The sequence below is a fragment of the Mobula hypostoma genome, chromosome 3 (assembly GCF_963921235.1).
Source record: "Mobula hypostoma chromosome 3, sMobHyp1.1, whole genome shotgun sequence".
In the NCBI taxonomy this organism is placed as follows: Eukaryota; Metazoa; Chordata; class Chondrichthyes; order Myliobatiformes; family Myliobatidae; genus Mobula; species Mobula hypostoma.
The window spans coordinates 180,953,416-180,968,856 of NC_086099.1; the positions used below are offsets into that span (position 1 = coordinate 180,953,416).

Sequence of the window (15,441 nt, forward strand, 5' to 3'; positions counted from 1 at the left end):
AAACTCGAGGTACTGGAAGAAGAACTCTACACAAAATCAGAGAAGAGAATAGAAAAAGTATAGACCTTAGCCCCTAAAGTCCACCATTTAGTATAGAAAAAGGCTGATTAGCCCAGGCATCAGTTCTTTATGGCCCTCAACTGACGTATTTTTCATAAATATATCTACTTCCTCTTTAAGTAACCCCAGTGATTCAGCCTCGATATACCTCCAGAGTTGAGAATGCCAGAGATTCACCACTCTCTATGCTGGATGACTCGTGTGAGTGCCAGTAACAATGGAGTCATACAGCATGGAAACAGGCTATTCAGGCAAGTTTGCCCATGACAATCAATACACCCGTCAAAGCTATTCCCATTTGCTCATGTTTGACTCATATCCCTCTAAACCCTTCCTATCCATGTAGTTGTCCAAATATGTTTTTAAATCTTGTTATATATAGAAGCTATTCTTCCACTACTTTACAAATTAAGCTGCACAGGGGCAGCTTAATATAACCTAAGGCACTGGAGAAGGAAAGAAGCTGTTAAGTACTGTATCTCATCCATACATATTCTACTGTGCAACATCAGTGCCATTAGAGTTTGTGAAAGAAGGACGTAGACCATATCTCAGAACATACTCTGCCTCTGGAATCAATTCGCATCAGTTAAACTCTACCTTGTTTTTCTCTTACAGCATCCATGAATGGAGTATGGCTTGGATTGAATGATCTTAAGATGTCAATGTTGTTTGTGTGGTCAGATGACACACCTGTGACCTTTACTTATTGGGGCTATCAAGAACCAAGTCACCATAGTAACAGGGATGAAGACTGTGTCATGATGAATACAACGGTGAGGGCAGCAATGCATTCGGTTTACTTTTCAAATTATAATATTCAAGACTGTATAATTTAGTATACTGTGTCATTTCCTGTACACAGTGTAAATACAATGAAATACTTGTTATTCTGGATCTGATGCAACACAATAAAAACTACAAAAGATATAAAGAGCACAATAATAATAATAAAAACATAGTAAATATAAATACATAAGATAGCCATATACGTAGATTGATTATATGTTCATTAAGTGACACTAGGCTATACATAAGGTGACTGAGAGGAAGTAATAAAGTATTAGTGGAGTTAGTGGGCAGAGGTGTTGATCAGCCTTACTGCTTGGAGGAAGTGACTGTTTTTGTGTCTGGTGGTCCTGGTGTAGATGCTACCTTGTCCCCACCCTGATGGGAGTGGGACCACAGCTCATGAGCAGGTTGTGTGGGATCCTTCTTGATTTTACTGGCCCTTTTCCTGTAACTTTCAGTATACATGTCCTTGATGGTGGATAGGCCAGTGTCAGTGACACATTGGCCAGCTTTGACCACCTGTTGCAGAACCTTCCAGTCTGCTGTAATGCAGTTTCCACATGAAGAAAGATGATGCCAGCAACCAATGGCAGCATGTTGGAGGCAGCTCACAAAACCACCAGATACCCTTCTTCTTCTAGATAATACTCCCGAACTGTGATTGCTGCAGTCTGCAGCCTGTAACTTCCCTTCTTAAGAATGTATTTTTGAGTCATCTAAATGATCTGGCGCTTTTGCGGTCTCCTGGTGTTTTTGGTGAAATAGACTCTCAAGAGTGCAGGTACAGCTGGGACGCTCATCGCTGGAATGGACGCTGAGTCGATGCCTGATGACAGAAGATGAAGCCCTGCTTGGCTCCATTACTGCTTAACGTGCCAAGAAAGATTAAAATTGTCGAGGATGAGAGAAGATTGAGCAGGTGTGCAGTGCCATCTGCCTTCGTTTGATCAGTCTCCCTTTCTTCTTGCTACTACTGTTAGGTGGGAGATAGTCATAGTCATACTTTATTGATCCCGGGGGAAATTGGTATTTGTTACAGTTACACCATAAATAATTAAATAGTAATAATCCATAAATAATTAATAATATGTAAATTATGTCAGGAAATAAGTCCAGCCTATTGGCTCAGGGTGTCTGACCCTCCAAGGGAGGAGTTGTAAAGTTTGATGGCCACAGGCAGGAATGACTTCCTATGATGCTCTGTGTTGCATCTCAGTGGAATGAGTCTCTGGCTGAATGTACTCCTGTGTCCACCCAGTATATTATGTAGTGGATGGGAGACATTGTCCAAGATGGCATGCAACTTAGACAGCATCCTCTTTTCAGACACCACCGTCAGAGAGTCCAGTTCCATCCCCACAACATCACTGGCCTTACAAATGAGTTTGTTGATTCTATTGGTGTCTGCTACCCTCAGCCTGCTGCCGCAGCACAAAACAGTAAACATGATCGCGTTGGCCACCACAGACTCGTAGAACATCCTCAGTATCGTCCGACAGATGCAGGAGTCTTGGGTCCCACACCACCAGATTAAGAAGCAATTGTTGCCCTGGAGCCAACAGGCTCCCGGATAGGCTTCACGCACCTCAGCACTGAATGAGCTTGGCAGCTGTGGACTCAATTTTGGGGACTCTGCACTTCATCTTCCACATGCTTTTGCTTATTTTTTAAAAACTATTTGCACTATTTGATCAAGGATCTTCAGTGATGAACTGTCTCTGCAGCTGTGGCCTGCGACCATCGGCACTCGGCTCAGCACTGATCTGGCTCTGTGGCTGTGGCCTGCAGCCACTGGGGTCCTGGACTGACTTCACCTGCTTTAGCACTGAACTGGCTTCACGGTTGTGGACTCTACAGATAATGTCTTGAGTGTATTTCTTTACTTTTTTTGTTGTTTGCACGAGTAGTTCTTTTTTGCACACTTCACACACACAGTAAAAATTATTATGAATAATGTAATACATTTGTGTATTTTTCAGAGTGGCTATTGGGCAGATGAACTCTGTGAAATAGAACAAGGATATATTTGTAAACGAAAACCACTTTCAAATAAACCAGGGGTGAAGCTGGATATTCCTGCAGAAGAAGGATGCCAGAAGGTGAGATTAAACATTAACTGATGCAAATCAGATCTGGTGCCACTTTAAATATACGGCCAAGTGTCTTTCATTAACTAAGCACATTAACCAGTTTTATAGAAAAATTAAATGAACAAAACATAACTGACAGAAGGTGAATAATTTAGAATTTCTTCTTTATAGTACTGTGTAATCATATTAATTAGACAATGAAAGAAACATTCATTGTTGAATTTCAGCTATTACAATTAGAACTGAAATATGAAATAGTGGATTTTAATTCAAAGCATTCTTTCCTATTTTTAAATCCTGTTTTCCTTCCCTTAAATATACTCCATGTAAATCTAGTCAACTCTCTGCCTTTTTTTTTAGTAAGTAAGTAAAATTCTACACTGGCACTTCAATTTCCTCCCCCCCCCGCCCCCAACAAACTTAATTGCTCCAACTTACCACCAAACTTATTTATCCCCCTACAAAGCTGATGGGTTATTGCCCTAAGGCAGCTATTCATTTCAGTTTTCAAGGCTATATCTGTTTAACTGCAGATTATTTGATTGGGTGACACCTGAGTTGACTTCCATTTTGTTCACTCAAGGTGCTTATAAAGTTCTTGTCCAGCATTCACCACTGGCCAGGTTTCCTTCATTGGACTCTGGATATTTGGAAACTAGCTGGGATCTCTTTAGCTCTTCTCTGAATAAACTCAGTCAATACTTGAATGGAATAGCATGGGTTGTATAAACTCACTGTTGAAAATGTTGTTAGTTAATATATACTCTAGCCATAAAATGTTTAGATATATAATACAGCATATTCATATGTCAGCATTCATTAGGTGAATCATTTTATCTCATTATAAACTTAATCTTTTATCAGTAACATATTAACTCTTCTTATATATGCATCCCATGAGTAAATAGTTTGGGAGGTTTTTCAATGGAACCCCTCAGTGTGCAATCACACACAAGGTAATTTTGCCTTGAGAGTTTTTACAAAAACGGCAGCAACTTCTGGTGTGTCTCTCAGTAGACAGTCTTGCACTTTCGATGTGCCACTCTTGTATCATTCAGTCGTGGATAACTTCTTGCTTTGGAAGTCCATAAAAGTCCAGGAGGGTGTCATCGATCAAGTTGACAATCTTCAATTACTACCCAAGATTATGAGAGGCATGGATAGGGTAGTTAGTCAAATTATTTTGTAACTATGGAAAGATGTCAAAAATGAGAAGGCATGGAGTTAAAGTGAGAGGAAGGAATTTTAAAATGGAACTGAGGTCTGTTATTTTTTACATAGAGAGTGATTGATATCTGCAACTCAGGAGAAGACAGTGGAATCTAATTCAATTATCAAGTTTAGGAGACATTTACAATACAAATAGACAATAGGTGCAGGAGTAGGCCATTCGGCCCTTCGAGCCAGCACGGCCATTCACTGTGATCATGGCTGATCATCCACAATCAGTATCCATTTCCTGCCTTATCCCCATAACCTTTGATTCCACTATCTTTAAGAGTTCTAACCATCTCTTTCTTGAAAGCATCCAGAGACTTGGCCTCCACTGCCTTCTGGGGCAGAGCATTCTATATATCCACCAGTCTCTGGGTGAAAAAATTTTTCCTCAACTCCATTCTAAATGGCCTACCCCTTATTCTTAAACTGTGGCTTCTGGTTCTGGACTCACCCATCAGCAGGAACATGCTTCCTGCCTCCAGTGTGTCCAATCCCTTAATAATCTTATATGTTTCAATCAAATAGGTAAGGTATAGAAGGACATAGCCCTCAGGTAGGCAAATGTGATTAGTGAAGATAGACAAAAAAGTTGGCATGGACATGGAATGTCAAAGGTCTCATGTGAAAATCTACAGTAATTGCTCAACGATTTAGAGTTACAATTTGTCTCAATGTGCATTTTTTTTTTTGGAAATTGCCCATAGTTCTATGATATGCAACTATTCTATCCTCTTTTTTTTCTGCTGTTGAACTAACTGAGGATTTACTGAGAGTGGAATGGAGCTCACTGTTAGTGGGCCACATTATATAAAATGTTCTTGGTATTAGCAGATTTACAAGAACTGATTTAAGATTATTAACAAAGTGCTGAAAGACTGAAGTAGCTTAGAAGCAAAAGAATTCGTAGTCAGAAAAAAATTGACACGTTTACCATATTATTGCTGATAAGATTGCCAGCTGGTTTCTAAGACTAAAATTCATATTTATCTTTTTGAGAAACACTCTTGATGTTTTATTATACATCAAAATTAATTGACTCTGACAGGAAGGATATACTCAGCACTTCATGCACTTACCATAATCTACGTCATCAAGTGAAGCTATTTTTACTGTTTCTCTATTAAAACTTTAGGGTAAATTATAATAACATTTAGATTGATAGTTCCTTAAAGTATAATTGTTTTCCTGTCGTGTTCTGAAATGGATTTCTAAATTTTATATTTGTAAGTTGGTACTGCCCAAAATTGATTTATTATATTTGGTAAAATTTAGTCCTTTACTATCCAACCCCATAGGTTGAATAAAAGCAAAATAAAATGTTGGAACAGCATATGTGGAGTAAAAAACAGAGTTAATGATTCAGATCAATGAATATTGCCTTGGGCCCAGCAATCATTAGTGTTCTCATCAATAACCATTTATCATCATAAAGTCAGAAATGGCAAGTTTGATGACGATTCCTCAATATTCAATGATAGTTAACACTCTTCACGAAATGAAACGTCTCTGCCTGCATGCAGCAAAACCTAGACAACATTCAGGCGATGCTAATAAATGGCAAGTAACATTCACAACACAAAAGTACCAAGCAGTGACCATGTCCAACAAGGAGTCTCACTCCCTCCACCATTAACAATTGATGGCATTATCATTGCCAAATCCCTGAGCATCAGCATCCAGGAGGTAACCAGTGATTAGAAACCCAATTGATCCAGCAACATAGATTATGAGAACACTCAGTGCTCTCTTTATTGTCATTTAGAAATGCATACATGCAATAAGAAATGAGACAATGTTTCTCCGGAGTGGTATCACAGAAAACAAGACAAACCAAAGACTAACACTGACAGAACCACATAATTATAACATATAGTTACAGCAGTGCAAAGCAATACCATAATTTGATGAAGAACAAACCATGGGCACAGTAAATAAAGTCTCAAAAGTCCTTGAGTCGATCTACTCCCGAGTCCCTGATAGCAGGTGGCAAAAGGGAGAAACTCCCTGCCATAAACCTCCAGGCACCGTCAACTTGCCGAAGCCTTGGAAGCAGCCAACTACAGCCGACACTGAGTCCATCCGTCTGAAAACTTCGAGCTTCCGACCTGCCTCCCGAGTGCCATCCTCTGCCGAGCGCCTTCGACCTCACCCCGGCTGCTGAAACAAGCAAAGGCGAGAATTTTGGGGCCTTCTGCTCTGGAGATTCCGGTTACCACACAGTAGCAGCAGCAGTGAAGCAGGCATTTCAGAGGTTTTCCAGATGTTCCTCCGTGCTCTCTTGTCTGTCTCCATCAAATCAGAATTGTGCATGGTCCCCTAATTGACAGATAACAGACATCACCACCGAAGTGGCCGCGAACGCTGCCGTTGAGCCACCATCTTTCCTTCCTAAGTAAAATGTATTCAAGAGCAGGTCAAAGATCAATTCTTGAAAGCACTGGAAGTTGGACCAGGCACATTTGGTCACAAAACCTAGTGATATCCTGAGCTGTTTACTGCATTGCAGGTGAACATGTTGACATAATTACCAATGCAATGTTTTCTTAGAGCATTTCTTGTAGAAGTTAGTTCATTCTGCACACTCTTTAGGTGCCATCCCATCTCCCAATTTAAGGCTGGGAGTTTGGTCCCATTAACTTATTTACAAAATGCATTTACTTCAGTCACCCCTTCAACTATAGTACCTAAACCCTACACATGACAACCATCCTCAGAAGTTCTACCTAAATCCAACCACCTCCTTATCCACCAATCTCCCTGGCTCAGGTCATCTGAACAGAGCCTCTTCACTCAGCCCAGTTTGACAACCTCCCCGACACAATGGCAGCCAACTCTTACCCTGACCTCCCCTTTCAGTTCTATGTCCACTCCCTTACTTACTTTCCACTTTGATATTCTGCACATAAACATCCAAGGTATCCTTCAAGGGCTCTTCATTACAGCAACAGATGAAGATTTCTCTTTGCCTTCCTGCACAAAAGGCTTATGACCATGTGGATGCAGAGCAACTGATTAACACACTGCACAGAGTGTTTCATTGGTGCAGCTGGAAGAACAGCTGCCTCTGCTCCGGTGAGTCCTACTTAGTCCTGCTGTCAGGCCCTTTCTATGTGGAGTATATGTTTTTGAAAATGTAAAGATACCAGTGGTGGAGGAAAGATCTTCCAATGAAACCAGGTCAATGGCTATCTGGGAGACAACTGCTTGATGTGCCTTGGTGTGGTCACGAGTTGTGAGGAAGCAGGGCTCAGCCTCAGCAAGGGATGCGGCTCATCAAACAGCAATGCAATCCTCGTCTGCAGGGCTTGATGATAGTAGAAATGCTGGTGGTCAAAGTGTACACTGTTGCAAGTTTTAGGGGGGGTAGTTAGACTGAGTGAAAGTCACAAACCGTTGACAAGAATGTTGGAAATTAGGAGAGACTGAATAAGCTGGAATTGTTTTCCCTAGAGGAGAGGAGTCTGAAGGGTGTTCAGATAGAGGTGAAGTACATAATATTGTGAGGGGGAAAAATAAGATGAATATTCACAGTCTTTTTCCCAGGGTAGGTGAGCCTAAATCCTGAGTGTATTGGTTCAAGTTGAGAGGGTTAAAAATTTAATCGGACATAAGGGTTAAGTTTTCCACTCAGCGAGTATATGAAGTGAACTGTGAGGGGAATTGATAAAACCAGATACAATTACAATATTTAACAGGCTTGGATTGGAAAGGGTTAGAGGGATATGGCCAATTGCAGGCAAGCGTGACTCGCTCAGATAAGCATGGATGATTTGGTTGAAAAACCTCTTTCTATATTGTATATCTATATGACTCTAGTACTTCTCATTTATAACTCCTTGATGATCAAACTTCCACCACCCTCTGGGGTAGAGAGAGACACACATCAGACTTGGAGAAGTTCCTATGAATCATAATTTTAAATGGAAGTCCTTTAGTCCTGAAATGATGTTCCGCTATTTGTCATTCTCCAACTGATGGAAACAGCTACGAAAAGGATTTTTTATTCAATGAGATCACCCCTTCGTTATTCTAAACACTTAAGAATATAAAGTTGATTTAATTGCTTTAGCTGATGCTGACAGTTCAACCCTTTCATTCCCAGGAATTCATCTACTGAATCTCTGTTGAACTGCTTCCAATGGCAGAATATCCTTTCTTAAATAAGGGAATTTAAATTTTACACAGTATGCTCCAAATAAAGCCTCACCTGTACCTCAAACATCCTGTAACCACACCTTCTTACTCAAGTCTCTTCCACTGATGGAAAGATCTCAACATTTATCCTCAGGATTTTATATGTTTTTGTAAAGTCACCGTTTATTCTTTGAAACTTCAAAGAATGTGCACCTAATTTTTTTTAGCATCTCATGATAGGACAACCTTCTCATCCCAGGAATAAGTGAATCTCTTCTAAACTGCTTCCAGCGCTGGTATATCTTTTTTTTCAAATAAAGGGACCTAGAACTGTATCTAGTACTCTGAAAGTAGTCTCATAAACATTATGACAATACTTCCCTATTTCTGAATGCCAACTACTGTACAATATGGACCAAAATGTGATTTGCCTTTGTATCTTCATGCTGCACCTGCCAAAGAACTTCTTTTTCATAATTCATGTACAAGAACACCTAGATCCATCGTACAATGAACAGTTAACATACTGGGCTCAGAGTTTTTTGATATAGGAACAAAAAGGGGATAAAACTGCGGCCTTTGCCGAGGACTGGTTATTTAGAATCAGAAATGAAGGTCAAAACGGACACCAAAGAGACAGAAAGGTGGGTGACTGTGGGGAAAGAGGAGTCAGGGGAAAGTAAAGCGAAACAAAGTTCAGGAGGAATATTAGAATTTGAGGGCTGTTGACTTTTGTAGTATTTTTTATTTTGAAGAAGAGAAAACAGCCTCTAGCTGAAGTACCAGATCTGAGATGGAGCCAGTGTGAAAGTCTGATCACCTGCCTGTACTTCTAATCCCAGAGTTTCATCTTCAAGTCTGAATTAATATGGCATTGTTGTCACTGACTTCATCATGACCTGTGTGGATGAGTGTATGCTTTGAAAACAGATTGCACACACCTAAAGCAAAAGCCATAGATGAACCAGGAGACTTATAGTCTGCTGAGGGCTGGATATGTGGCATTAAAGTCTGGTGATCTAGAACTAAACAAGAAGTCCAAATATGACCTATGAAAGGCTATTTTAAGGGGAAAAACAACTTCTATTGAACTTAGAGACAGAATCAGATGCAAGTCAGGTCTGGTTGGGTTTGCAGGCCATTGCGAACCTAACGTTGTGAATGTCTGTGATGCTTTACTCCCAGATGAGCTCAACGCCTTTTATACACACTTTGAAAGGGAAATAAAACTACACCTGTGAAAATCCCTGCTGCATCCGGTAACCCTGTGTTCTCTGTCCCAGATGCTGATGTCAGAACATCCTTCAAAAGGGTGAATCCTCGCAAGGCATCAAGCCCTGATTGTGTACCTGGTGGGGCTTTGAAAATAGGACATAGAACATAGAACAGTACAGTACAGCACAGTACAGGCACTTCAGCCCACAATGTTGTGCCGACCCTTAAACCCTGCCACCCACATAACCACCCACCTTAAATTCCTCCATATAACTGTCTAGTAGTCTCTTAAATTTCACTAGTGTATCTGTGTCCACCACTGACTCAGGCAGTGCATTCCACACACCAACTACTTTCTGAGTAAAAAACCTTCCTCTAATATCCCCCTTGAACTTCCCACCCCTTACCTTAAAGCCATGTCCTCTTGTATTGAGCAGTGGTGTCCTGGGGAAGAGGCACTGGCTGTCCACTCTATCTATTCCTCTTATTATCTCGTACACCTCTATCACGTCTCCTCTCATCCTCCTCCTCTCCAAAGAGTAAAGCCCTAGCTCCCTTAATCTCCGATCATAATGCATACCCTCTAAACCAGGCAGCATCCTGGTAAATCTCCTCTGTACCCTTTCCAATGCTTCCATATCCTTCCTATAGTGAGGCGACCAGAACTGGACACAGTACTCCAAGTGTGGCCTAACCAGAGTTTTATAGAGCTGCATCATTACCCCGCGACTCTTAAACTCTATCCCTCGACTTATGAAAGCTAAATTAACTACCCTATCCACCTGTGAGGCAATTTTCAGGGATCTGTAGACATGTACCCCCAGATCCCTCTACTTCTCCACACTTCCAAGTATCCTGCCATTTACTTTGTACTCTGCCTTGGAGTTTGTCCTTCCAAACTGTACCACCTCACACTTCTCCGGGTTGAACTCTATCTGCCACTTCTCAGCCCATTTCTGCATCTTATCAATGTCTCTCTGCAGTCTGCGACAATCCTCTGCACTATCCACAACACCACCAACTTTTGTGTCGTCTGCAAACTTGCCAACCCATCCTTCTACCCCCACATCCAGGTTGTTAATAAGTAGACATGACACAAGAATTAGAGGTCCCAGAACAGATCCTTGTGGGACACCACTAGTCACAACCCTCCAATCTGAATGTATTCCCTCCACCACCACCCTCTGCTTTCTGCAGGCAAGCCAATTCTGAATCCACCTGGCCAAACCTCCCTGGATCCCATGTCTTCTGACTTTCTGAATAAGCCTACCGTGTGGAACCTTGTCAAATGCCTTACTAAAACCCATGTAGATCACATTCACTGCACTACCCTCATCTATATGCCTGGTCACCTCCTCAAAGAACTCTATCAGGCTTGTTAGACACTATCTGCCTTTCACAAAGCCATGCTGACTGTCTCTGATCAGACCATGATTCTGTGCCAACCAACTGGCAGGAGTGTTCACGAACATGTTCAATCTCTCACTGCTGTTGTTGGAGGTACCCACCTGCTTCAAAAGAGCAACAATCATACTTGCGCCCAAGAGAAGCAGGGAGAGCTGCCCCAATGACTATTGCCCAGTGACGTTCACATCTACTGTGATAAAGGGTTTGAGAGGTTGGTCATGGCTAGAATCAACTCCTGCCAAAGCAAGAACTTGGACCCATTGCATTTTGCCTTTTGCCACAATAGATCTACAGTGGATGCAATATCACTGGCCCTCAACTCAGCCTTGTATCACCCGAAAAATAGCAAAGCTACACCAGGCTGCTGTTTATTGACTACAGCTCAATGTTCAACACAATCATACCCTGAGTTCTAATCAACAAGCTCAAAAACCTGAGCCCCTGTGCCTCCCTCTGCAACTGGATCCTTGACTTCCTCAATGGGAAACCACAGTCTGTGCAGATTGGGAATAACATCTCCTCGCTGACAATCAACACTGACGCTCCTCCAGGATGCATGCTTAGCCCACTGCTCTACTCTCTCTACGCCCCACGACTGTATGGCTAGGCAAAGCTCAAAAGCCATCTTTCAATTTGCCGATGACACAACTTATTTCAGATGGTGATGAAGAAGAATACAGGAGCAAGATAGATCAGTGTTATGTTTTGAAATTCCAGTAATTAATTGAAAGAAAAGGACGGGAGCCCTGGAAAACATGTCTACTTCATTTTATTTTACTGAGGCGCTCAGTTATGACATGATAGTGTAATGTTGCAGGCCATTCATGTACATTGTACACACTGTATAACTTATAATGAATTGTGTTAACAGCAAAGAATGCTTAATCAAACAATATATATTTACAATATTACTCAAATACTACTGAATTAATTAAATACCATAACAAGAATTCCACAGATTCACCACTCCCAGTTACAGCACATCCTTTCTCAGATAAGGAGCACAAAACTGCTCACAATACTCCAAGTGAGGCCTCACCAGGGCTTTATAAAGTCTCAAGATTATATCCTTGCTTTTATTTTCTAGTCCTCTTGAAATGAATGCTAACATCACATTTGTCTTCCTCACCACAGACTCAACCTGCAAATTAACCTTTAGGGAGTCCTGCACAAGGACTCCCAAGTCCCTTTGCACCTCAGTTTTTTGTATTTTCTCTCCATTTAGAAAATATTCAACCCTTTAATTTCCTCTGCTTAAGTGCGTGACCATACACTTCCTGACATTGTATTCCATCTGCCATTCTATGCCCATTCTCCTCATCTGTAGCCTTTCTACTTCCTCAAAACTACTTGCCCCTCCAGCCATCTTCATATCGCCTGCAAACTTTGCAACAAAGCTGTCAATTCCATCATCCAAATCATTGACATATAATGTCCCAACACAGACCCCTGTGGAACACCATGAGTCACCCGCAGCCAGTCAGAAAAGACTCCATTTATAATCTCTCTTTGGCTCCTCCCAATCAGCCGCTGCTTTATCCATACATTTCCTGTAATACCACTTGCTCGTAGCTTGTTCCAGTCTTCAGGAACCTCAAGTATAGCACCTTGTCAAAGGCCTTCTGAAATCCAAGTACACAACATCAATCAATTCTACTTTGTCTATCCTGCTTGTTATTTCTTCAAAGAATTCCAACAAATTTGTCAAGCAAGATTTTCCCTTGAGGAAACCATGCTGAATATGGCCTATTTTATCATATGCCTCCAAGTACCCTGAAACTTCATCCCTGATAATCAACTCCAACATTGTCCCAATCACTGAGATCAGACTAACATGCCTATACTTTCCTTTCTTCTGCCCCTCTCCCTTCTTGAAAAGTGGAGTGACATTCACAGTTTTCCAGTCTTCTGGAGTCTTTCCAGAATCTAGTGATTCTTGTAAGATCATTACTAATGCCTCCACTATCTCTTCAGCAAACACTTTCTGAACTCTGGGATGTACACCATCTGGTCCAGGTGACTTATCTACCTTCAAACCTTTCAGTTTCCCAAGAACCTTCTCTCTAGTTATGGTAACTTCACACACTTCATGCCCCCTGACAGCTGGAACTTCTACCATATTGCTAATGTGAAGACTAATGCAAAATACTTATTCAGTTTGTCTGTTATTTTGTTTCCCCCCATTATTACTTCTCCAACATCATTTTCCAGTTGTCTAATATCCACTCTCACCACTCTTTTAGACTTTATATATCTGAAGAAACTTTTGGTATCCTCTTTAATATTACTGAATATTAAGCTTGGCCAGCTTACTTTTGTATTTCATCTTTACCTTCTTAATGACTTTTGTATTTGCCTTCTGTTGGTTTTTATAAGGTTCCCAATCCTCTAACTTCTCACTAACTTTTGCTCTGTTATATGCCCTGCCTTTAGCTTTTATGTTGGCTTTGACTTCACTTGTTAGCCACAGTTGTGTCATCTTTTCTTTAGTATATTTATCCTGTGCCATCCGAATTGCTTTCAGAATTTCCAGCCATTGCTGCTCTGCCGTCATCCCTGCCAGTGTTCTTTTCCAGTGAATTCTGGCCAACTTCTCTCTCATGCCTATGTAATTCCCTTTATTCCACTGTAAGACTGATACATCTGACTTTAGAGTCTCCTCAAATTTCAGAGTGAATTTGATCATATTGTGATTACTTGCCTTAAATTCTTTAATGAATTCTGGTTTATTGCACAACACCCAACTGAGAATAACTGATCCCCTAGTGGGCTGAAGCATGAGTTGTGCTAAAAAGCCATTTCATAGGCAATCTGGGAATTTTCCCTCTTGTAATCTAGCAACAACCACATTTTCCTAATCTACCTGCATATTGAAAACCCTGTGACTATTGTAACATTGTCCTTTTTGTGTACATTTTCTATCTCTCATTGTAATTTGTTGGCCACATCCTTGCTGCTGTTTGAGGGTCTGTATACAACTCCCAACATGGAGAAAATTCTAACTGGTTGGATTGCCGTCATGTATGGAGGGGCCACTGCACATGATCAGATAAAGCTGCAGGAAATTATAAACTCAGCCAGCTTCATCATGAACACTTGCCTCCCTGGGCTCAAGGACACGCTCAAAAGGCAATGCTTCAAAATGTTGGCATCCATCATTAAGGGCTCATATCACCCAGCATATACTCTCTTCTCATTGGCACCATCAAGGAGTAGGTAGAGGAGCCTGAAGAAACACACACAACTTTTCAGGAACATCTTCTTCCTCTCCACCATCAGATTTCTGGATGGGCAATGAATCCATTCAGAAATCTACTGCAATATTTTTTCCCCCTCTTTTTGACCTACTTAATTAAATTATTTTTATATACAATATATATACTTATTGTAATTTATAGCTTTTATTATTATGTACTGCTGCCACAAAACAATAAATTTCATTATATATGCCAGTGACATTATACTTGATTTTAATTCTAATTCTGTTGTAATGAGAAATGGGTACACATGCTTAGACATGGCATTATACGCAAGTTTTTGAATACAATGAGAACAATCATAAAATGCTAAATATCTTGAACACAGCTATAATAATGATTGAACGAAAATGTGAAAGGTGGAATCTTTGCTGGACTCCATTTGGAATAATTTGGATCTGGGGCATTTGGTATGAAATAAAATATGATTGTGGAAGTGAGTTTTCTTCATCACCTTATCAAAAACAAGAAGGTAAACAGAAGCAACTGAGTGCAATCAAAATAGAAGTGACAAATAGAAATCTTGTTCAGTGTCAAAGGCAAGATGGCCAGAAAGGCTTGGTTCCATCTTGTTTAACTCTATGACTCTGTGAACCTATGGGTAGAGCAAAGATTTTTCAGGATGACAACACTGGAAGAGAAGCACAGGGAATTAAAACATGAAATACTTTCAGCAGATGCTGGAAATCAGAAATAGAACAGAAGGGGAAAAGAATACTCTGAAGATCAAGCAGCATCTGTGGGGAGGGTGACAGATTTAATGTTTCATAGCAATGAGTATGCATCAGATATAACAAATGGAATTGTCTGTTTTGGTGTTTCCATAGCTGTCCTTTCAATACTCAGTCTTTCTTTGTGAGGCTGTAAGTTATTCAATCATGTGGAGCTTCGCAGGGGCAACAATCTTTGGCTTACCCAACTCATCCATGTGGTTTTCAAAAGGTATCACTAGATATCCATCACCACTAAGATGACTGATGGAAGGAAGCCTCAATAACTCTGGCCAATTAAGCAAATCTAAGAGTTATTGAGTGTCCACTGTCAATCCATAACATAGGAATTAGGTTGGACTTCAAAACATATCTGGCTTTCTGCTGTCACTTTCAATTAGACAGCTTGTCCACTCATTAGGTTTGCTGTCTGTTTTTATTTCTCAGTGACACTAGAAAGCTAATTAGCAAAATTAAACTATGTCTCTTCAAGTTATAACTCCTGTTACTCCTGCACTTCAAAGCCCATATAAAAGACCATATGTGGATTTTTATTTG

General features: G+C 40.6%; 1 protein-coding gene across 1 annotated transcript in view; it reads left to right on the forward strand.

Annotated features, from left to right (window-relative positions):
* Positions 1 to 15,441, forward strand: part of mrc1a (mannose receptor, C type 1a) — a 163,115-nt gene that overhangs the window by 61,361 nt on the left and 86,313 nt on the right. The window contains exons 8-9 of the mRNA XM_063044201.1: positions 679 to 836; positions 2,832 to 2,951. Of these exons, the coding sequence (XP_062900271.1) occupies positions 679 to 836; positions 2,832 to 2,951 (278 nt within the window). The remainder of the gene's footprint in view (positions 1 to 678; positions 837 to 2,831; positions 2,952 to 15,441) is intronic.